A 25,142-nucleotide genomic window follows, 5' to 3' on the forward strand; every position below is an offset into this window, starting at 1 on the left:
AAACTCGGAACCGGTTAATGGAATTTTGTATAACCAGAAACCGGACCGGTATATAGGAACTGGTTCCGGTTCGATTCCGGGTACGGTACTGGGTAAAGTGGGTCTAGAACCGAAAAACCCAGAAACATCAAAGTGGGTAGGTTGGAACCAGAGAAAGTGGGTTTCGAATTGGAAAACCTGAAAACATCATAATTTTTTTGGCAATTACTTACTACTTAGTGGGTTGAACTTTAAAAAATTTCATATTGATATCCCAACTTCGGGAGACTATAAGTCATTGAATATAAAACCAAAATCGACAAAGTAATAGTCTAAAATCATGCACAAACTCTAAACTACACTCCAGGAAAAAAAAAAAAAAAAAAAAACATGTCAATCCGAATTTAGACGAAAGAGATATGCATGTGTTAACGTTTTCACAAAATACAAAGTACAAAAACAAATAGCTGAAAAGTTGAAAATTTCCAACTTTGATATCCCGATTTCGGAGGACTGTAAGTCATTGAATATTAAACCAAAAATGACAAAATTATAGTCTAAAACCATGTACAAACTCTAAACTATAAGTTGGAAAAAACCATATGTCAATCTGACTTCAAACGAAATAGATATGCATGTTTTAAAACTCACAGAATACAAAAAAACTAAAAAACTTCCAGCTTTGATATATTGACTTTAGGGGACTATAAATCAATAAATATAAAACTAAAAATGATAAATTTTTAGTTGAAAATTATGTTCAAACTCTAAACTACACGTTGAAAATTATGTTCAAATGGTTCCGGTTCCGGTCCGATTCTGGTGTTGGTCTAGTTTTCCGGTTTTAAATATCATCCCTAATGTGTGATAGTTAGCTTTTGAAACGACACTTACTAGGTTAAGGGACTAAAACCACTAGAATATACTATTTTGGACCGCATATATAAATTAAAAAAATCAGATCGAATAAAAAAAAAGGAAGAAACAAAAAAGACATATAGATCACTTTTATATTTTTTCTTGTTCAGCTTATGTAATTGTATTAAATAAATACATAAAAATCGTATTATGTAAAGAAATGCAAAATAGGTCCCCATCATTAACCAAATAAAAACAAATAGCTCTAGTCAAAATCTGAATTGATCTAGTTTGTTTTGAGGTGATAAAGACTTCTAATTTTATAAACATTCAAGCCATGTTTTAAAAAACGGTTTGAACCGTGACCCGGATAGATGAACGATTCAAGTATCACCGATTTTATTTCAATTTCTAGACCAGATCGAACCGGACGGTTTTTCAAAAACCAAGTTGAACCGGTGTAGAGAAAATCCGTTTGAACAAGTTTATTAAGCTTGGATAATGAGATTTTACTTAGCCCGTTAAAAACATATCATTTCTAAAACAAATTGAATAACTCGGACGATATAAACTTATGATTATATGTTTTCTTAATGTTTGTAAAAATCCTCATAACCGAGTTGAACATGTTAAATCGTGAACCGATCACCAAACAGTTCAACTAAAAATCGATTGTTGCATTCAAAGTCAACAAGATAAATATATAAATATGAAAATATGTAAATCTGTCATTCCATGCTCCATCTGTGTTTCATTATATAAATTTAGAAACTCCAAATTCTTACCACGTTTATAAATAATTAAATATGGAAATCTGTCATTACATATTCCTAATGTGTTTCATCGTATAAATTTAGAAAGATTCTTACCACACATATTTTGTGGAGTAACAAGAAATACTCTTTTTATATCCAAATATAACAAGATATAACCCACAACACTCGTTTTCCCACACAAATCCTCAATTAAATTAAACTTGTATAAATACCAACTCCCTTTCATTATCAAAACATAAATCAAATTAACAATAAACAATCCTCGCTTTCTTTTCCATCTCTCTTACGAAACGATATCATACAACATATCGTTTCGTAGAGAGAACACAAAAGAAATAGAGGAAAAGACAAAAATAAAATAATAAAAAGAAGAAATATGAGAGAAATCGTAAGCATTCATGTTGGGCAAGCAGGAATTCAAGTTGGGAATTCATGTTGGGAGCTTTATTGCCTCGAACATGGCATTCAATCTAATGGTTATATGCCTACGTAAGTATATTCTATTCTAAATTTGTATTTTCTAATTGTTGGAATATTGAAACCCCGTTAATTAGGGTAGCAATAGATTAATCAATATATGATTATACAAGTTACATTAGGTCCCTATACTACACATTCGTATATATAACAAACATAACTATCTAAAACACATTCGTAGTTGGAAACATGAGGTTCTCGAAAGTTCAAACTATTTCTGAAATCAAGAAAAAAATGTATAGGTAGACCATTGGTAAAAATATATGCATATTGATTTGCGGAAGGAACATGTAAAACACACACATGACCAAGCGCAACATGCCCCCTGACGAAATGCAAGTCAATTTCCATATGCTTGGCACGTTGGTGTTAAAATGGGTTAAAGGCAAGATACATGAGACTAACATTGTCATAAAAGACAATAGTGGTACGTGATAACGGACAATATAACTCAAAAAGGAGATTGTGAATCCTTGTAGTTTCAAAAACTACATTGGCTACCCCTGATACTTGGCTTCGACACAACATGTTGTTGTTTCTGAGGACTAGAGGGTGATGTTGTCGCCAAGTTACACACAAAACCCCGAGGTAGAATGGCATGTGGAAGAACACCCAACCCAGATAACATTAGAATAGGAAACCAAGCGATTAACAGTTGAAGGAAGAATATGAACGTCATGAGTTAAGGTATCTTTGAGGATCGTAGGATTCTTTTAAGAGCTAGAAAATATAGAGTTTATGGTTCATGCATAAAAAGACAGACATGTTGAATAACATAGACAATATCGAGACAAGTAAATGTCAGGTATTACAAAGCTCATGTGAGGCTACGATATAACGTAAGATCAAAAACCAACTAACCATTAGCGGAGAGCTTAGGTTTAGTATCAACCGGAGTGCTGCATGTATTACATGTAGCCATATGAACACATGCAAGACTCTCATGAGTGAAGGCGGTATGAGAGAGAAAGAGACATGAGGAATTGTGAGTAACAATAATTCCAAGAAGAAGGATAAGGACCCAAGAACAGACATATGAAACTTAGAGGATAACTGAAAGATGGTGGTGGTTATAAGAAAAGGATAAGAATCAATAAGAATGATACCATCGATGTAAAGATGAGAATATTTAACATCAAACCCACGATGAAAGGTGAAAAGAGAACTATCAGATTTGTAGTTGAGCAAACCTAATGAGGAAAGGTAGACAATAAAGTGTTGGTATCATGCTCTAGGATCTTTCATAAGGTCGTATAACGCCTTGCACATAAGATGCACATGATCTGGAAATTAAGGGTAAACACAACCAGGAGGTTGACACATGTATATAGTTTAAGAAAAATCACCATGAAGGAACGTATTTTTAACATCAAGTTGATGGATGGGTAATGACGAGAGATTGTGATGTTATGGTTTCTAGTTTTAACTAGGATTGAACATGTCATTAAAATCCAGACCACGCCGTTGGGAGAAGCCCTAAGAAACGAGTCGTCCTTTGTAACGAAGAAGGCGACCAAAATTGTTGAATTTATGACAACACAGCTAACGAAAATCATTTGTGTTGGTTGTGGGCAGTTTAGGAATCAGATCCTATGTATGATTAGATTGAAGTGCAACAATCATTGCATCCATATATAGCACCACGACAATGGGGGTCACACATTGCCTAAGTTGTGGATCGAGGGATTGGGAAACTTCGGTGGTGGTGAGGTGGTCGTAAGACTGAAGATGTAACATCCGTTCCTTCTTACAATAATTTTAATAATATTTCAAGTAGTTTTCTAAAATCATTTTAACATATTACAACATCCAAGTTTAACAAAAACCATGAGTTTAGTTTTCAAAACATAAGTCACTTGTGTACAAACATATCAAACCCATATCAGAAGCAACAAGAGCAAGATAAAAAAAAAAAAATACATCCAGTCCATATCCTTCTTGTTGCTGTCATCTCACATCTACCACTTGGAACATGAACTTGGAATGCATGGCAAACATACATCAGAGAAACTATGATGATTCATATAACAATTTCAGGCATCAATCAGACAAACATTTGTTAAGAAGTAAACCCTTTTTGACAACTTGCCAAGTTAGAAAGTACATCCTCCTAACAAAGCCTTTGCTAGAGACTAAACCTTCCTTAACCCAATCCATGATTACCGAGACATAAACCCTTCCTGAAAAGCCCTTGCCAAAAGTAACCCCTCCTAACAAGTCTTTATTTTTAGGAAGTAACCCATTCCTAACAAGTCATCAAAATGGGAGGTACCACCCCCATCAAGTTCTTACTTATTCGGCCACATTTCCATTTTCACACTCAATCAAATATTCAATGCTAGCATATATCAATAACATAATCTCATATCAAAACACAAAATAATCATACTACAACTAGGTATACTAGTCAATTACTTGTCATGTATTCCTAACAATTAAATAGATATGAATCACTTGTCACCCTAGTGGCTACTAAGTTCCAATTTTTCTCTTGGTAAAATCCTCTTCCTCTATTTTCTATAACTTGTTTCATTAATCACCAAGTTTCTTATAATTTGCCACAGTTCACCAAAAGCTAAATTATCCAATCCAACAATAGTGACTGTTTACTCAATCATACCCTGATCATGGTAACCACCCGCTACTAGATTAATCATTTTACGTAATCTAGGGTTTACAACACTACGTATCATGCTTATGAAAAAAAAACGAAATAAGAGGATACCATGATTCGATCAGCTTTTGTACCCTTGTGTACTCTAACCACGGTTTACGTTGTCATATTAGTAGTTCTTATCACAAGATTTCGATCTCATTTTCCATAAAAAAATAAATAAATAACTGACTGGCCTGGTTTACCCAATTTATACATGGATGAAACCCCATCTGACGCGTCGTGTAAAATCCCTAGATGTGTCTATGCAAATGTCGATTTCAAACATCATGACTTAACACATGTTGTTTGTTTCGCCACGCGTCACTTTGCATCGCCACATGACACTTTGCATCGCCACGTGTCATATGATGGAGATATGTGTCTATTGCATCAACATGTCGTGTCTTATTATCAAAGCGTCATGTTTTTTTCTTTTACGCATCGTGTTCGTTATCCTACACATCACGTTTCTTTACTTCTAGCATACATTTTGTATAACAAAACTCTTTATTTCCACAATAACAAACTACTTTTTCATTATCTTTTGGAAAATACCTTTTTAGATAACACACATGGAATACATCAAGTATTACACTAAGTTCCAAAGGCAACTCTAGTTTAAAGGCTTGAGATCCAATCTTTTGCAATATCTTGAATGGCCTAATATACCTTGGGCGTTATTTATCCTTTTTACCGAATCTCATCACCCATTTCCACAATGATATTTTTAACATACCCACAGTTTACTCCGTCGTTTTACTAGTTCTTATCACACGATTTAGATCTCGTTTTCCATAAAAAATCACTGAATGACCTGTTTTACCCTATTTATACATGGATGAAACCCAATCTGATGCACTGCGTAAAATCCCTAGACGTGTCGCATGCATGTGTTGATTTCAGAAGACACAACATGTTTCGTCTATTTAGCCACATATCACTTTGCATCGCCACATGTCATATGTTGGCAATACGTGTTTATTGCGTCGACATGTCATGTCTTTGTATCTATATGTCGTGTTCATTATCCTATGTGTCATATTTCTTTATTTCTAGCATATATTTTACACAAATTAACTCTTTATTTTCATAATAAAAAAACTATTTTCATATCCATATTAATACTATTTCATTACATTACTTGATTCAAAAGTATGATTTGGTCCCAAGGAATGATTCCATTGGACCAATACTAGCTCGATTTCTTTATTTCTTAGTTTCTTGATCCTTGATTCAATTATTGCTTATGGTTCTTCAATCAACATGTTGGAAGACTCACCTTTCATATCATTTAATGGAATGGTCCAATATACCTTGGAATAATTTGCCTTTTTTATTGAATCTCATCACCCCTTTCCATAATGATATTTTTAACATCACCAACTTACTTAGGTTCAATTCAGAAGGTCTTTTCTTTATGCCCGCATAACTCCTTTGTCTATCTTGAGCTGCTTTCATGTGAGTATGAATTAATATACTTTGTTCATTCGTGACCTTTAATATCTCTAAGTATGTAAGCTTCTTTTCACCGGTCTCTAGCCAACACGAGGGGTTCTACGTCTCCTCTCATATAAAGCCTCGTAAGGAGGCATTCCAATACTTGAATGCTACATATTATTCTAATAAAATTCCACAAGTTGTAGATGCTGATCCCACTTGCCTGTAAATTTTATCACATAGGCGTACAACATATCCTCAATAGTTTGAATGGTTTGTTCACTTTAATCATCCGTCCGAGGATGATATGCATAACTTAAATGGATTTGTGTCCCTCACACATCTTGTAACGCTTGCTAGAATTTGGATGTGAACCTCACATCTCAATCAAACACGATAGTTAATGGTACTCCATGTAATCTTACAACTTCATCCACATACAATTTAGCCAGCTTTTCCAATGACATTATTTCTCAGATTTCCAAGAACAATACGCTTTTGGTTAATCGAGCCACCATTATCCAGATGGCATCAAGAATTGCACTAGTTCTTGGTAACCCCATGATGAAATCCATCGTGATCCCATCCTATTTTCCAACTGGCACATGCAAAGATTTTGATTGTCCATAAGGTGCCTAATGTTCAAATTTTACTTGAGCGCATGTTGAACATTCTGAAATATACTTAGCTACATAGCGCTACATACCCCACCAACACTACATGCCTTTTAGATCTTGATAAGTCTTCCTACTCGAAATTAAGAAAGGGTTTATAAAAATTACGTACTTTTTGTTTATTATAGCAAATAAACAAGTATTCTTTCTTGATTGGTCTTTAGACAGCAAGAACCAGAAGTATCGTGTCTCTAATGGCTCACACCCAAATCCTAGCAATTTGAAGCTAAAGAGGAGAGAAGGAGAGAAGGAAGAATTTCGAATTCAAGGCTCTTAGAATGATAATTTCGAAATTCTAAACCCTTAGGGGTTTATATAGGTGCTAGGGAGGTTGTATGTAAGGAAAGTTCCTTTTAGATAACCCTAACCATATTGTTTCCTCCCTAAGGCATTCTAAGTTTCCTTAAAGCCCAGGCAAAGATCTAGAATCCTTTTCTACAAACCTTCCCCCGCTTGGGAGGTTCTAGAATTAGTCAATATTCAACTTTTGAATATTGTCACCTTTAGTCCTACTTTTAATTAATTCAATTAATGTAAAATTAGTTCCAATTAATTTCTGATTAATTCTCAATTAAACAATATTATTTCTAATTAATATATTATTCTCATAATATATTAATAAATCATTTATTTTGATTTCTAATTAATTTATTAATCATATAATAAATTAATAAATCGGTCACTCTCTCTCCAAAAAATATTACAGTCAATTACTAGGTTTAAGGGTAACCCAAAAGGACTTTACTAATAACTCAAGATTATATTAATTTAGTTATGGACTTAGACACCTAATCCAACAGTCTCTCACTTTGATAAGTCTAAAACTAAATTACAGGTATAACATTTAAATTAAACAGCAAATGATGATTTCCAAAGCAACTCTCGAACTCTGATCCGATCAAATATTTGTCCTTTAGATAAGTGATCAAATATTCCTTCATATACAATATATTGTATGGATATGAGACATGGATTAGAATCAATTTCATTGTCCAAATTTTGTTTCCGGATTTCTGATTTTTGATGACGGCATGAGACTTCCAATTAAACACATCAATTTAGTTATGGTTGGGCCCAACAATATAAATCAATATCAAATCACCGAGAGGCCCAAAGATATCGTTTATCCAATCAGGGCAAAAGGAACGAATAAACTTTGACTCATATGCTTGTATCATTCCTTTGTGAACAGATCAACTGGACATTATTCCAATGATGCTCATTTCACAATTCCAAATTTTTATCATTATCGAAGATGTGATGGAATTCCAACTTAACATGAATTAATCTCCTTTGATATCAAGATTCCAAAGTCTCAAAGACCTTTGATATTACAAAATATCCTATTGGAACTTTGTTACTAGAAACAATTCCATGGTAATAAGGTTCAAGATATACTCATTGAACGTTTCTCTTGCATTAAAGTTTCCAACTCACATGTAGGCTTTCCAAGTATCTCCCATTATGGAAACATTTCCATAAGACTATCAATTTTGATCAAGAATCATCTCAATCCAGAATCTTGTCACTATGGTCCGTCCAAATTAATATCATACTTCTAACTGTCCACAAGCAACCAGACTTTGGTACAACCTTAGAATGTTCATGACAATTATTTAACAACTTTAGTCACACAAAATTCTAGTCTTTTTTTTCTTAAAATGCTATGAGCATTTGAAATTAGAATAAATGAATATTATAGCATATATAATCGATCCTATATTTGAAGCATATGAGACTCGACTCATTATATCTTATAAGGATCTGATATAGGCTCAACTAGACATAATATTATTCCTAACATATTGGCAAGGTAACTACCAAACATAATATCATCCTAACGTCCATGGCTCCAACCGGGCGTTGCCACATGTCACTCACTCGCTTGGCCATGTCATCCGCAATCTTCACGAATCAGATGTCAGTGTGAGCTCCCGGCACGCACACATAAATGATTTTGTCAATTTTATATCTTTTACGTGCGAGCTCCGATCTAACCTTCTTTATACCCACGCGATGCTCTCGACTAGTACTACAACTCTAATTTAGGTTGTGTTGGCAAATTTGAACTTTTTTTCTTTTAGCCTAATAGGGTATTCATAAATAATTTAATAAAAATCATAACTTCCTCGTACGGACTCCGATTTTGGTGTTTTTCGTCTCAAAATTCTTATATTGAGGAGTACTACGACTTTTCTTTTTGTGGCATGGGCCGAAACTTAACCGATCTTTTCGTACTATTTTTACGTCGTAAAAATTAACTACATGGTTAATTTTTATTTCCAGTAAATGTCATAAGTTCTTCATGTGAAGCCGTTTTTTCACGAAATTTATATTTTTGAAATCACGTTGTCATATACTTCCCGAATATATTAACCAGTTCATAAGGTGACATGACTTTTCGTGCACCTATTTTTTAGCTTATTTGTCGCATTATTCGTATGTGTAAGGGTGTATTTAAATATATTTATCAATTTAATGTAATACGTACATTGTTTCTCCATTACATTTGTTTGGCTAAATTAATTCCTAACGGCGGTCGTGATGTACTTTCCTCGGCTGTCACAGTAACAAGAGCAATATAAAACAAAATTATGTCCGGTCCATGTCCTTGTTGCAATCATCTCACATCTACCACTTGGAACCTAACCTAGAATACATGGAAAACATATATATCATAGAAACTAGTTTAGTGAGTCATATAACAATTTCAAACATAGAATCAAACAAACATTTGTCAAGAAGTAAACCCTCCTTGATAACTTGCACTATTAGAAAGTACATTCGCCTAACATAGTCTTTGCTAGAGTAAACCCAGCCCGAGGTTACAAGAAGTAAAACCTTACTCAAAACCCATTTGTATTAGTAACCCCTCCTGCCAGTCTTTCTTTTTAGGAAATTACACTTCCTAACAAGTCATTGAGACCCCTACTTCACGATTGGAGTTACTACCCCCAACATATTTACTGCTACATTCCCATTTTCACAACCAACTAAATATTTAATGATAGCTTTTACCAATAACATAATCTCATGTCAAAAAAAAAAATCATACAAACAATCGGGTATACCACTCTTCGATTACCTACCATATATCCTAACAATTAAATACATATTATTCACCCGTCACACTAGTAGACACTAAGGTGTTGTTTGTTTTTTCTGAGGCAAAATTTCTACAGTCTGCAGATCACATCTGTAGACCTCTGCAGTAGAAGAGGTGGACTAAACGTCTGCGGTCTGAAAAATAAAGACTATTTGTTTTTTTAACATCTGCGGGCTACTAAAATAAACTGAAATCTAAATAAACTGATTTTTTTAAACTTCAAAATGATTTTTTAATATTTTTATGACTTTGTTATAAATAATTAACGAATCTAGAACAACTTTTATGTATTATTGTATAAAAAATAAAAATAAAAATGGTATGAATTAACGTATATATTTTATAAAAACCAACAACTTTGGTTGCAAAGTTATAACTAAACATTATAATTAGTGATCAAAGAATTTATAGATAAATGGATGGAAATAAACTTCGATTTTTTCAATTAAATCCATTAAAAATGTACCATAAATATTTTTCTCGAGAACTTGACGATACTGTATTAAATAATGTTTTATAAAATTTGGCAAAAAATATAAGAATATATTATGATTTTTTTTTCATATTTATATAAACAACTTCAACGATTATTGTTGTAATAAATTTTTATTTATAAATTTGTTAAAAATATCATGTTTGTAATGTCGAACGTTTTTTTTAAGTTTTGTAATTTTTTTCAAATTTTTTATCATTAATAAAGTTAGAAAAATTATAAATTAAAAAAAAACTTTAATATATATATATATATATATATATATATATATATATATATATATATATATATATATATATATATATATGCTTTTTAGGCTAGAAGATGTCTGAAGATGTTAGAAGACTCTGGTCCACATCTGCGCCAAGAAGAGGGCGCGCAGACATTTTTAGGTCTGCAGTCTTCAAAAAAACAAACAGTCTGCAAAGGCTAATGTCTGCGCGTGGTCTGCGCCGCGCAGACAGAAGAGGCCGCGCAGATCTGCAGACAAAAAAACAAACACCAGCTAAGTTCCAGTTTCTTTTTTCAGTAAACTCCTCTTTCCTCTACTACTATATCATGTTTCATTAGTTCTCAAGTTTCTCAAAATTTGCCACGGTTCACCAAAAGTTAAATTATCCAATCCAACAATAGTGATCGTTAATCGATCACTCCTTAACCATGGTAACTATCAGTTACCAGATCAATAAGTTTACATAATCTAGGGTTCATAACCCTTCACACTTATTTTACTAATCATACTTACGCAAAAATATGAAATAAGAGGATACCTCGACTCATTCAACTTATGTAACCTCGTGTCTTCTAACCACAATTTACTTTGTCATATTACCAGTTGTTATCACAAGCTTTCGATCTAGTTTTCCATAAAAACAATCACCAAATAACATGTTTACCCTATTTACATATTAATAAACCACAGACGAAACGTCATGTAAAATCCTTGGACGCGTTGCATCCAGGTGTCGGTTTCAAAAGATGCCACAACTCAACACTTGTTGTCTGTTTATCTACGTTACTACGTATAACTTTGCATCACCATGTGTCACACGCTGCCAAAACTTGTCTACTACATCGAAGCGCCGCATCATTGTATCCGTGTTTCACATTTGTTTCTTTAACGTGGCGTGTCTGTTATCCTACGCGTCACGTCAGGTTTCTTTATTATATCATACATTTTACACAACATAACTCTTTATTTTCATAATAAAAACCTATTTTCATAACCATATTAATATTATTTTATTACATTATTTCATTCAAAATTATGGGTCATTACATTGCGAGATCTGATGACCATATATGATGATTGTTTGTAGGAAGAGGGAATAAGTGGGGGGATGGAGACAAGGTTGAGGATGCTCCAGAAGATTGAGGTTCGGTAGAGAGGATATGGGTGGAAGTTGGGTCCAATGATGGAGAAAAAGCATCGGGAATACTAGACAATGGAGATGGATCATCATCATCGGGACTGAATGATTCACAGACACTAGGAGTAGGAGAATGAAAATCAGAATAGAGAAAATGGTGTTTATCAAAGATAACATCATGTGAGATGAGTACATTCTAAGTGATGAGATCGAGGCACCGATATCCATGGTGATCAAGGGAATGGTCAATGTAGACACAAGCTGAAGAGCAAGGAACAAGCTTGTGTGTTGCAGTGGAGGTGGTGTTAGGGTAATAAAGGCAACCAAAACACGTAAGAGAGAGAGAGAGAGAGAGAGAGAGAGAGAGAGAGAGAGAGAGAGAGAGAGAGAAACCAAAAAGTATCTTAAACGGAGTTCAGAACTTTAAAGTAGTGGTAAGGAGAAGGTTGAAGGTGTGTGCAGCGGAATGAAGGGCTTACACCCAAAATGTAGGTGGGAAGGAAGCTTGAATTAAAAAAGTATGAAAAACGTTTTTTATAGTGTGAATGGTTCGTTCAGCCTTTTCCAATTTGTTGAGACGTGTAAGGGCAGGAAAATCGAATTTTGATGCCATTAATATTGAAAAAATCGAAAAGGGGTTGATTATTAAATTCACGACCATTATCACACTGAAAAAGTTGTATGTCGGTTTTAAACTGGTTTATGACACAGGCATGCAAGTTTTTAAAAACAAAAAACATCATATTTCATATGCAAAAGAAACACCCACAAAAATGAGAGAGAATGTCCAAAAATAAAATATAATATAGGTCTGAGTTAATTAGTTCAAACACACGAGACGTTCTAGTAGAAGATAAATTAAATGGTAAATGACAATGTTTTCCTAATTGGAAAACATGACATAAAAAGGAGCTACGACTACAACAAGAGACAAATGTTCAATGATGCCACATATCATATGATGTGGAAAGAAGATCAGAGCCAGAGTCGGACCATGGTGATGAAGGAGGGATTAGATAGAGATCAAAGTGAGTACTATCGCAGCCTTGTAACTCAGCGCCTGTGATAAGATCCTTCACCATGAAACCAAAAGGATCAAACTTAACAGAATTCCAATTATCAGTACAAAAACGACGAACATAAATAATATTCTTAACCATTTTATAGGAAACAAGGACATTGGAAAGTACTAGACGCTTATTGGAAAAAGGAAAAAAGATTGATCGACATAATTGACAGGAAACACAGCACCATTACCAACCATTATGTGTTGAGATTTACATAGAGTTAGAGTGTGCATGTTAGTATGTTACCTTAACTAAAGGTCATGTGAGAGCTTGCTACAAAGTCCATGTAGTAATTGTTTTCCAGAGGAGGTTGAACCGGCATAGATTGAAACATAGAGGTGAGGTCAGTTTGGAGGTCCTACTTGAGTTGCATGCCCTCTAAAAGTTGGTGCTTGTTTTTAGGATGTTGCGTAGGTTGATAAGGGAAAAAATATTGTTGTAGAATGGATGAAAGAAGCTAATGAGGGTTCCCAAAGTAGTGCATCAGTTGTTACAGTTGTTGGTACGGGGGATGTTGATAGGTTTTATAGCTTACAAAAAAAATGACTAAATTACTAAAATCGTCCCTATGGTTTGGTCAAAATTGCACGTGTGGTCCCTAACTTTTTTTGCACTCGGATCGTCCATGTGGTTTGATTTCGTCCCTTACATTTATAAAGTTAGGGACCAAACGTACAATTTTGACCAAACCATAGGGACGAAAAACGCAACAAAATCAAACCATAGGGACGATCTGAGTGCAAAAAAAAGTTAGGGACTAAACGTGCAATTTTGATCAAACCATAGGGACAATTTCAGTAGTTTACTAAAAAATATATATATGGCGGAAAAACTTAACCCTAAGTTCACATGCAATCTATTGAATCTAAGTTTTCTCTTTTAATTTGCAACAAATAATTGAACATCAAAAACCCTAGGAGTGCTCTACTATTTTTGAAATTCATAAAGGATTTTAGGGTTTACATACCTTTTAATTATTGTAGTAAATAATTAATAATTACTTCTTCAACAAGCTTCAGAAATCTCGTGCCTCTAATGGTTTGTACCCAAACCCTAGCAATAGAAGACTTTAAGCGAGAGAGGAGAGTGAAAAGAATTTTCGGCTCCAAGGCTCTTAGAAGGGGAGTGTCAAAATTATGAACCCTATGAGGGGTTTTTTATATAGGTAAGTAAGGAGTCTAGGATAAGGCATGTTTCTTTATATAACTCTTATCATTTTTCTTGCTCCCTAAGGCTTTCAAGAAGCCCTAGGAACCTCCAAAACCATCCTCCTCAAGTGGAAGGTTCTGAAATCCTTCAATGTTCAACTTTTAAACATTATCACCTTTAGTCCTTATATTTTAATTAATCCAATTAATCACAAAATTAATTCTAGTTAACTTCTAATTAATTATTAATTAAATAATACTATTTCTAATTAATATTTTATTCTCACAACATATTAATAAATTATTTATTTCTATTTATTAATCTTATAATAAATCAATAAATCAACCTCTTACTTCAAAAATCATTTTGTTAGATACTAGGTTTGATGGCAACCCAAAGGGACTCCGCTTTTAATTCAAATATATATTAATTTAGTTATTGGCTTAGACATCTAATCCAATAGATTTCCTGTGACATAAGCAGTGTGGATGATGTTAAGTGGCTTCTGGAGAGAACTGACAATAATGGGAGATGGTTGTGGTGGTGCGATAACAGCAGGGGAGCGAGAACCAAGAGCATAGGTCGATGGTGGTGGCACGAAGAGTCCATACTGCTGCGTAATAGGTGTCCTAAAAATGCTAAATGCTCCAAAATATGCATGAAATTGTCCTGATGTGCCTTGAGTAATCGGAACATTAAAAAGAATGTGATAGGAATGGGGAAGTTGTTGTAGGATTAATTGTATGACTAATTCCATTTCATCAATTTTGGAGTCGCAATCGGCGAGTACATCAGCGAGATTCTTTAGCTTATGGCAACATTTAGTGATGGTAGATGAACTTTTCTTCATGTTTCGAAATTTCTCTTGGACTTGTAGAATTCGTGATATTATGTTGTTGAGGAAGAATTCATCAAGTTTTTCCCATAGATATTTCGTTGTACAATTGTCACCGGGTATAATCCAAAGAAAGTTAGCATCACAAGTAGACTAAAACCATGATTTTATCCGGGAATCAATGACAGTCCAATCCTCATCGTCATCATCTTGAGGTCGGCATTGGCAGTGGAAGTAGATGACAAGGTTGTTATCGGACCCAGAAAAACTAAAGAGAAAATATAATACAGTAGGTAGGAAGCTCATCGCATGTAGAAAGATAGTATTATCAATTCTCCGAAGTTGTGGTAGTCAACAAGTAGATAGGAGATGACGGAAGTTGCAAAGTCATTGATGAAGAGTTGACGGAAAATAATATCACTGACTTGGAAAATACATCCATACTATACTTTCGTATTTATAACAGACATAACTATCTAACACTAATTCTTTATATGCTTTGAAAGTATAAAAATCATCTTTAATAAAATTGTAGGCTGGGATCTAGAAATATTACCTCATCAAGCGAAGAGAGCAATTCCTTTGGCACCTTCTTCAGGGAAGGGATCTCCGGGAAATATGTCCCAAGAGCTGTATTTGTCGACCTTGAACCAACAGTCATTGATGAAGTAAGAACCGGAAGCTACAAGAAACTATTCAATCCCAAAAATCTCATCTCCGGTAAGGAGGATGCCGCCAATAACTTCGCCAGAGGACATTACACCGGTAATTTGACTTCAATTTTTTGACTTTTTACATCACTTTTCATCTTCTCGATTGATCATTGATATGAACATAATCATATAATGTATTTACAGTCGGGAAAGAAGTTGTGGATCAGTGTTTAGATCGGGTGAGAATCTTAGCAGACAATTGCAGTAATTTGCAAGGGTTTATGATCTTCAATTCTGTGGGTGGTGGAACTGGCTCTGGTTTGGGGTCGTTGCTCTTACAACGCTTGTCTAACGAATATGGAAAAACTCAGAAAATTGGGTTCACAATTTATCCATCTCCCAAGGTAACGAATTTCCAAATTAACTTGTCCTAATTTTCGTGTTCTGATTTTCATTGTGAAATTGTAGGTTTCGACTTCAGTTGTGGAGCCTTACAATGCTGTGTTATCGACTCATTCATTGATTGAACACACAGACATTGTCGTGCAACTAGACAACGAAGCCATATATGGGATCTGTAAGAGAGCGTTGGATATGGAAAAGCCAACTTACAGGAACTTGAATCGATTGATATCTCAAACGATTTCATCTTTAACAACTTCCTTGAGGTTTCCTGGATCCATGAATGTTGACATTTCCGAATTCCAAACGAATTTAGTCCCATTCCCGCGGATTCACTTCATGCTTTCATCATACGCACCAGTGGTTTCATCGATGAAAGCCTACCACGAGCTGATTTCAGTTCCAGAAATCACTAACGCCGTGTTTGATCCGTCGAATATGATGGCGAAGTGCGATCCACGGCGGGGGAAATACATGGCTTGTTGCTTAATGTATAGTGGAGACATTGCTCCAAAAGATGTTAACACGGCCGTCGGAGCCATCAAAACCAAAAAAACGATTCGATTTGTCGATTGGTGAGTTTAATCGCGTTGCATTTTATCTAGATCTGAAGAACGATGGAATGTTAAAAATGTTGATTTACCTCTACATTTTTCAGGTGTCCGACGGGATTCAAGTGCGGGATCAACAACCAGGCTCCATCGGTGGTTCCTGACGGAGATCTGGCGAAGGTGAAACGAGCAGTGAGTATGATCAGCAACAACACGGCGGTGTCGGAGGTTTTCAGTATGATCAATCATAAATTCGATGTTATGTTCGCGAAACGAGCATTCGTTCATTGGTATGTCGGTGAAGGGATGGAAGAAGGCGAGTTCTCGGAGGCGCGTGAAGATCTTGCAGCTCTGGAGAAAGATTACGAGGAAGTGTTGCAAGATGGCATGGAAGAAGATGAGGACCAAGGATATTAGTACTAACTTCCATGGCGGCAAATCTCACGTAAATGACTAATATGTCCTTGGATATGGGCGTCAAGCGTATATACTTTATATACCTGGTCAAAGATGACATTATGTAACCTCTATATCTTTCTTTATATTAATTTGGGTTTATAATTTTTTTTATTTGATGCATACGTTATAGTTATAATAATAATAATAATAATAATAATAATAATAATAATAATAATAATAATAATAATAATAATAATAAAGATAGGATAATACATTATTATAAATTTATAAATTTGTTGTATATACATAACTTGGGTTATCCAAGCCACTGCAATTCTACTGCTTTTTTAACTGGCATATTAGTTGCAGTTACATATGCATCGGTATTAGTATAAGACCCTCATTCTTATCTTCACTCTACATCAACAAATAAATTAAAATGTTACTCTCCATATCTTTCTTACTCATACAAATTGTCAAATTATGAGAGCACACAAATTATTCTCCATATCTTTCTTACTCATACAAATTGTCAAATTATGAGAGTACACAAATTATACTCACAAGAAGTTACACAAAGCAATTTGAGGGGATATATATATATATAGAATTTCCCATAATTTATACTTCTAATGATTGGTTTTATTTGTATAGTAGTAAATTAAAATGATTATGATTATTTATTATTTAAATTATGATAATTGTAATAATACAAACTAATCAAATAATAATAAATATTTAACTAAAAAAATATCAAATAAACGTTCAGTAAAGAAATTATATTATGAGAAAATAATAAATATAGCCATTAATCAACATTTTTTGCCAAAAAATAACAAAGTATTAAGGTTTTCCGAAAATGAACATTGAATTCGAAAAAGATCTTCTACGGACTAACATATATTTAAAGGGTTAGATTTCAAATTTCCATATATTTAAAGGGTTAGATTTCAAATTTTGTTTTACAATCCGCAAAAAAACAGATCTAAAAAAACTTCTCTATGAACTCGCTCTTAAAGAATTCGGTCTGCATAAGTCAATGTTAAAAAAACAAGTTTGTAGAGATTTGAGTTGGCCTCTACAAACTCAGTATATCTTTTGTGAACTCGCAAAAATGGTAAGAATTTGAATATGTACTACAAATTTAAAAAAATTCTTGAGAACTCATAATCTATATTATAGTAATCTTGACTATTTATTCTCATATAAAATGGTAGAAATTATATATAAACAAGTTTTTTTCTCATATAAAATTTTGGAAAATTTAAAAAACAATTTCATTTTTTTTTTCTCATAAAATGGTTTTTCTTCCTCAAAAAAACCATTACTTTTAATTCGTCATTAGTTAAGAGCCAACCTAACAAAAAGCAAAAAAAAATCATCAACCCAACCCAAAATTAACTGGTTGTATTGGAATTTTCAACTCATTTAAATTGAACATATATTAAATATGTTTAAATACATATTTAGTATTTTGAATTCTTTTTTTATTTAATTAACCAATTGGCTTGGTTTCATCTTTTATTCTCATATTGTTGGTTCATATAATAGAACCCTAACTAAACTCCTTAGTTCTCACTCACGACCTCAGCCTTACCCTTACCATAGTATTCGTTTTTTCGAACAATTGAACATTTACAATCCAGATTCCATTGTCGGCCACCAAATACCAATAGACCAACTAGTCAACAATCCAATAAGTTGATTACGTTTCATTCTAAATCATATGTATATTCATTTTTTCAAAACTTCTTCAACATGAAAATTTTTATTCTTTATAGCAGGAACTTTTTCAAATGGAGTTTTTCAACATGACTTGTTAATGAACAAGTTCTAAGGGAGAGTTTTTTCATATTCTTAGTGGAGTCCATAGACTTCAAACAATACCAAGAGTTTGTTTAACCACTTTGGTTGGACCCATATCACCATTTGTAATACTTAGCATTTTTTAATTATAAAAAAGCATAATAAAAAAGTTTCTTATTGTAAATATATTTTGAGCTTTTCATTTGATTGATGTGGCAAGATATTTTGTTTAAGTGGGCATGAAAAACCATAGCCAAATAGCTTTAATGTCGTGGATGTTTTTATATATTAAGACATTTTTAATATTGGACTTTGTAACTTATGTAACTACGTGCAATCTTTTTTCTATTTTAGTAAAACTTTAGAGCTTAGGTAGGTCATTTAGCTTCAACCTACTTATTAAACATGTTAAGTTTATAAAATAATAAATAAGTCTGGTAAACATTAATTCAGAAAATCTCATCCATTTCACTAAAAGAGTGCCAAAACAAAAGACAAACTCTCAAGTCTCAGCAGATATTTGATTAATAACAAAAAAATAATAGCAAAAAAAGGTATATCAAAACAAATGCAGATACTTTCTCTGTAACTCAAAATCCATAACAAAACAACCAATAGTTTTGATAATTAATTGTTTTTCATGAAAAACCAAAACATTCCAACAACCAAAATCGACTTCTCTAACATTATCAAATCTTCTTTAACGATTGGCCTTTGCAACCCTCTCAATCTCATCTTTCTTCTTAATAGCATAACTACATAAACATCAAAAACAAAATCAATAATACATCATAAACAGTAACTATAAACATATAATTAAACAATGAAATACAAGTCTTTACCTGTTTGAAGATCCCTTTGCAGCATTAATAAGCTCATCAGCAAGACATTCAGCAATGGTCTTAACATTCCTAAATGCACTCTCACGTGCACCAGTTGTAAGAAGATAAATTGCCTGATTCACACGTCTTAATGGAGAAATATCAACAGCTTGACGCCTAACAACACCAGCTGAACCAATTCTAGTTGCATCTTCTCTTGGTCCACTAAAAAAAGAAGAAGAAAGATGAGATTTGTAAGACATCATCGAGCTTAGATAAGTAGGGCGATTCTGATTTCTACCTGTTAATGACAGCATCAACAATGATTTGAATTGGGTTGGCATCAGTTAAAAGATGGATGATTTCCATGGCGTGTTTGACTATGCGAACAGCCATCAACTTTTTACCATTGTTTCTTCCGTGCATCATGAGGGAGTTTGTCAAACGCTCAACAATTGGGCATTGAGCCTTTCTGAATCTTCTGGCTTGGTATCTACCTGCAGTGTGAGGCATGTAGATTGGGTGCTTGGAAGCAGTTGCAGTGATGTAATCTTCGACAGAAAGATCAGAGACCTGTAAATGAATCCAATGAAGAACATTGATAATGTGAATAATTATTCGGATGATGGATAACAGATAGACACTGTGTTGTCGATTGTGAAAATGTCAAGGAAATCAACCTATCGAAAGTCAATAATCATCTGGTTTAATAGCTAACATACAAACTATATGAACAATAACGAACAGCGTTTACTAAACAAAAGGTACTAAATTGACTTTCAAATGAAGGAATCAGGCTAAACGAATTAACTAAAAGAATGTCGAAGAAAACCAGATTGTAGGACTGTTTATTGATAATTGTAGTATAGATCTGTTAAGAAATGAACCTGAACGTCATCGTAAGTCCAACGATTGAAAAGCAATACTTCGCAGTGAGCCTTATCGTCTTCAGCAATAGGTGGTATGGTCGCCATTCTTACAGAAACGAAATTGAGATTAAATTCAGTACATCAAACAAACTATAAAAAGATATAAAGAGAAATAGGATGATTAGTATACAGTAACTACTAAGCAAACCTTGGATTGAGGATTGGGGAGGGGGTGAATGGCGAGGGGAAAGCCGCTGGTGTTGTAGTTTAGCCGGGATCTTTCGGACGTTGATGACGATGACAAAACCCTAACTAGGTTTATATCAGATAACTGGGCTCTTTATTGGGCTTATTTATGGCCCATTTAATTTATACCGGGTATATATTTAATAAGTTAAGATGTGTTAAGGGCTAATGATATTAAAACTTTCAACTTTCACGAAATTGATAGATTTGCCAAAAGTTTAAATTTATGTCTTTTTTTGCCTCGCACTTGTATTAAATGGGTCGTTTTTGCCTATTAACTGGTTTATTTTAATCAACAGGTTACCACTTGCTTAGCTGGAATGCTCATTAACATCGTTTGAGAGAAAACTCCAAGTCCGTTACGGACATTAAACTGTCGCATCCTCATCCTCCCTCTATATCCCGATCACTTCACCTTTTCTCATTTCGTCGACTGAAATTTTGTATACACAGAGAAAAGCTTTTCAAAAGATGGTTTTCTTGGAGAAGATTAGGGTAAAATTGTTCTTCAAAAGGTAAGGTTTTTACAGGTCATGATCTTGTTGTGTTTACATTCAATATTTCTTGAAATAGTTTCCTAAACTTATTGTGTTTATGCAGGAGGGTGTAATGGCTTCATCAGACGAAGGGTACGCTGACCCCTTTGCTGACATACATAAGCCATTTTTCTGGCTTGAGTGAAATGGATTTTGGACTCCACGACATTTACATGGACCATGAACCAGAGGAATAATTTGTGTCCTCGCTTGATAAAGGTAAGGATATCTTCCTAAATGTTCTATTAAATGATGAAAACCTACGAAATTCTAGTATAGCAGATGAAATCAGAGCACAAGTATACCATGTTACCGATTGGCAGAGTGATGAAGACGAACAGGAGGTATTGAAAAACAACTATAGAATTCATGACCCAACCATCAAGTGGGACAAGATGGTACCAAATCTTGGTGACATCTGTGAATCCCTTGCCCAACTAAAGTTTTGTGTCACCAATTATGCAGTGTCACATGGTTATACAATATAATTTGAAAAAAATGTGATAGTAAAAGAATTGTAGCTAGATGTGGCAAGAGGAAGGAGGAAAGTAAATGCCCTTTCAGACTTTATGTTGCATGGATGTACAAAGAGATATCTTTTCAAATCAAAGCTATGAATGTTGGCCATAAATGTTATATGCAGTTTAAGTTTGGATCCATTGTTTTCCATGAATGGATTGGAAGACATTATGTGACTGGAATTGCAAATAAGCCAAAGATGAAACTTCAGGAAATGATTGGTGACATCATACAAAGGTATAGGTGTGTGGTATCTATAGGACAAGTTAAAATGGCAATGAAATGGCCAAAAATTTAATAGAAGGTAAACACATTGAGCATTATGCAGTGATATAGGATTATGGTGATGAATGGTTAAGGTTAAACCCATGATCCACATGTCAAGTTGGTGTAACAACCAATCCACATGGAAAGAATTATTTTCACATGTTTTACATTTGTTTCAAAGCATTAAGTGTTAGCTGGAAAATAATGTGTAGGAGACTAATTATGCTTGATGGGTACTTTTTAAAGGGGTAGGTGAAGGGTGAACTACCAACATCCATTGGTAGAGATGCTAACAACCAGGTCAATCCAATTGTTTGGGTTGTTGTTGATGTGGAAAATAAGTCCAACTGGACTTGGTTGCTTGAGCTACTCAGTGGTGATCTAGAACTTATTGATGGCACGAGCTTAGTAGTTATATCAAATCAACATAAAGTAAGTTTCTTTATAAAATATCAATCCTTTCAAATTACTTATAAATACTTACATGTATGATGGTTTTTATATAGGGTTTGTTGCAATCTGGTAAAGATATATTGCTACATGTAGAGCACAAGCAATGTGCCCGACACATATATGCAAATTTAGAAAAAGATTACACTAGGTTAGAGTTCAAGAAGTTGTTTTAGGCTGCAACTATGAGTCGTGTGGAAGGTGACTTCAAGAGACACATAGACACAATTAAAAAGCTCAATCCTGGTGCATATGAGCATCGGATGTCCAAAGAACCCCAAACATAGTGTAGACCTTGGTTAGAGACTTAGACTTAATGGATTAAGTTGAGAAATATGCATTTTTGGTCCCTTTGAGACTTAAAGACTATACCTTTGTTGTTTGGACCATTATAATAGATAAAGTTGGAAACTTTATCCATTATGGAGCTATCGATAACCAGATTTGCGAATTAAATGGTTAATTTTCTATATTAAGCACTTAATGGGAAAAGTTGGACAATAACTTATTATATGGGGAGTAGTTCTAGCTACACAACGTGTGGCCTCATTTCCACCCGTAATCGCCATATTGGGATCTACGTTGGTACATTGGGCGTACTCGAGTTGGATGTTGACTTTAACTTTTGACTGTTGACTTTAACCAAGTTTGGCTTTAGGTTATTTAGGGTATTTTAAGTTGTAGATTGAGGCTTGGTCCCTGTCTGTTGCATAGGTGACCTATAAACCTGGTATTTGGAGCAGTGATCAGCTCATATATCTTTTGGACTTTAAGGTGAGTTCTTCTCACTCGTGGGTCGAAGGTACTAATATCGGCCCACTAGGTTATGTATCCTAGTATATAGGATGTTGTTATGTTGTAGTGACCTGTTAGATTGGTAGATCTTTATGATTGCATGTACTTGCTGATTATTGTTTATTTGTTGTATATGTCGACTTATTGGTGGTTGGGTTGAGGAGGCAAGCCAACAAACCATGGATGGTTGGGTTGAGGTGGTATTGTTTCGTGCGGTAGACCAACAAACTCGGGATGGTTGAGTTGAGGCTGTAAGCCAACAAACTCAGGAAGGTTGAGTTGAGGATATAAGCCAACAAACTCTGTATGGTTGAGTTAAGGCTATAAGACAACAAGCTCCTGATGTTTGAGTTGAGGTTATAAGCCAACAAACTCTGGACGGTTGGGTTGAGGTCGTGAACCAACAAACCATAATTGCATATATTGTACTTCTTATTATTATGTGGAGTATTCTGGGGGAACTCACTAAGCATTGGCTTATAGTTTGATTTCATGGTTTTAGGTACATCAAATGATCGGGGCAAGGCGAAGGTATGATTGTGCATATCATCCTTGGATATTTTATTGATAAATGATTTTGGGATACTCTGATTAACAATTATGGCTTTTGGAACAATGTTCCGAATGATTTATGGATTATCAAAATGGTTTTAAAACTAAAAATCTTTACTATGGTATTTAGGATGTTACAAATTGGTATTAGATCCCTGGTTTGAGAGAATCGAATGAATATTTGTATGATTCCAACCTCAAACTAAGGATCTGCAATATTAATTTTCAAATTAACTCTAAATAATCAACAGAGAGGATGCGATGTGTACAATCAGCTGGATCCAAGGAAAGTATTCCCCAAGATACCTACACTTGTTTTGTGTATAGATGATATGATAGAATTGCATGCTAGTTGTTAGGCTAGGGATATTCAGGAATTGCATGACAGAATTGCATGATTTATGATGCCTGATAGCCTAAGAGAATTTATTGTTATGCTAGATGGAATTGACTTCAATATCGTGGTTGCTTAGTGTGTGCACCAAAGTTATATATAACTAAGATTTTGTAGTCCAAGAATGTTTGATTTAGCCTTATTTCTCGTTCCTCGTCTGGTTGTGAGCTTAAGGTAAAATCAAGTATTCGACTGTCCATGGAATCCAACATTATGTATAATTAGCATGCACGATCGGATGTAGGGTTGGTGGAAGTTCCTTGAGTGTGTATAGTTTGTAGTAAGCCAACAAGCAAGGAATTGTTAGTTACTCTTGAGAGAGTAAGTGTAGGGCGTATACGTGTCCTAGATGCTTGGACACAATGGTCAAGAATTATGTGTGAGGATCTGCTTGATTTTTTTATGATGTCTTGTTGTCAGTCAATCTCGCTTCTTGAATGATGCTTGCTTTATGCTTTATAGGACTCATATTGATACGAGTTAACTATTAAATGAATATGTTAAGTTACATGCTGCAAAGGTTAACTAATTTTGGAATGATTGATTGGCCCTATTGTGCAACTCTCGTTTGAGTCTAAGCGTCGTAGAGTTGGTTCTTTTATTCAAAAGACAATTTAAGTTTTGTTATGTGCAATTGTATTAATGAAGTAATTAGTTGATATTATTAGGGGTTCTTCAGCAGCTGATGGCAGGGTGGGTGGGAATCCTGGGAGAGCGTAGGAAGTGCTTTAGAGAAATTGGTGCGTTGTTTGGCGATGTGTAATTATTGAAGAGTGGGTATATGTGATTGGATCGAACAGTAGTGGACATGAGTAGTTACTTAGAGTATCTGGAATGATTCTTGAGGAAAAGTACGGATATGTGTGAAAGGTAGTATTGGGCTCGTGCTACTTAAATAACAGGATCCGTACTCGAATCGAGGAGGATTTCAGGGATTCTAAGGAGCTGACGGGGGATAGATTGTATGGTTTGGAACCATGATTCACTGAAGTGTGGCTCTGTTCT

The 25,142-nt window shown here is 34.3% G+C and overlaps 2 protein-coding genes and 1 long non-coding RNA gene across 3 annotated transcripts; 1 reads left to right on the plus strand and 2 right to left on the minus strand.

Annotated features, from left to right (window-relative positions):
- Window positions 1–1,967: 1,967 nt before the first annotated feature.
- LOC111905350 (tubulin alpha-2 chain) lies at window positions 1,968–17,053 on the plus strand. Its single transcript, XM_052764625.1, has 5 exons — window positions 1,968–2,102; window positions 15,413–15,642; window positions 15,735–15,934; window positions 15,999–16,507; window positions 16,591–17,053. The coding sequence occupies exons 1-5, from the start codon at window positions 1,990–1,992 to the stop codon at window positions 16,898–16,900; spliced, it is 1,362 nt and encodes a 453-aa protein (XP_052620585.1). The 5' UTR covers window positions 1,968–1,989; the 3' UTR covers window positions 16,901–17,053.
- On the minus strand, window positions 12,601–15,570 carry LOC128126697 (uncharacterized). The gene is made up of 2 exons (XR_008224749.1): window positions 15,434–15,570; window positions 12,601–12,899 (listed from the first exon to the last, which is right to left on the minus strand). It is a non-coding gene; the product is annotated as an uncharacterized LOC128126697 (long non-coding RNA).
- Window positions 17,054–19,245: 2,192 nt separating the features above from the next.
- Window positions 19,246–20,720, minus strand: LOC111905351 (40S ribosomal protein S5). The gene is made up of 5 exons (XM_023901046.3): window positions 20,587–20,720; window positions 20,397–20,484; window positions 19,811–20,082; window positions 19,531–19,734; window positions 19,246–19,443 (listed from the first exon to the last, which is right to left on the minus strand). Exons 2-5 carry the CDS (start codon window positions 20,481–20,483, stop codon window positions 19,389–19,391), a joined length of 618 nt encoding a protein of 205 aa, XP_023756814.1. The 5' UTR covers window position 20,484; window positions 20,587–20,720; the 3' UTR covers window positions 19,246–19,388.
- Between the last annotated feature and the right edge of the window lie 4,422 nt (window positions 20,721–25,142).

This window comes from Lactuca sativa, chromosome 6 (assembly GCF_002870075.4).
Source record: "Lactuca sativa cultivar Salinas chromosome 6, Lsat_Salinas_v11, whole genome shotgun sequence".
Classification (NCBI taxonomy): domain Eukaryota; kingdom Viridiplantae; phylum Streptophyta; class Magnoliopsida; order Asterales; family Asteraceae; genus Lactuca; species Lactuca sativa.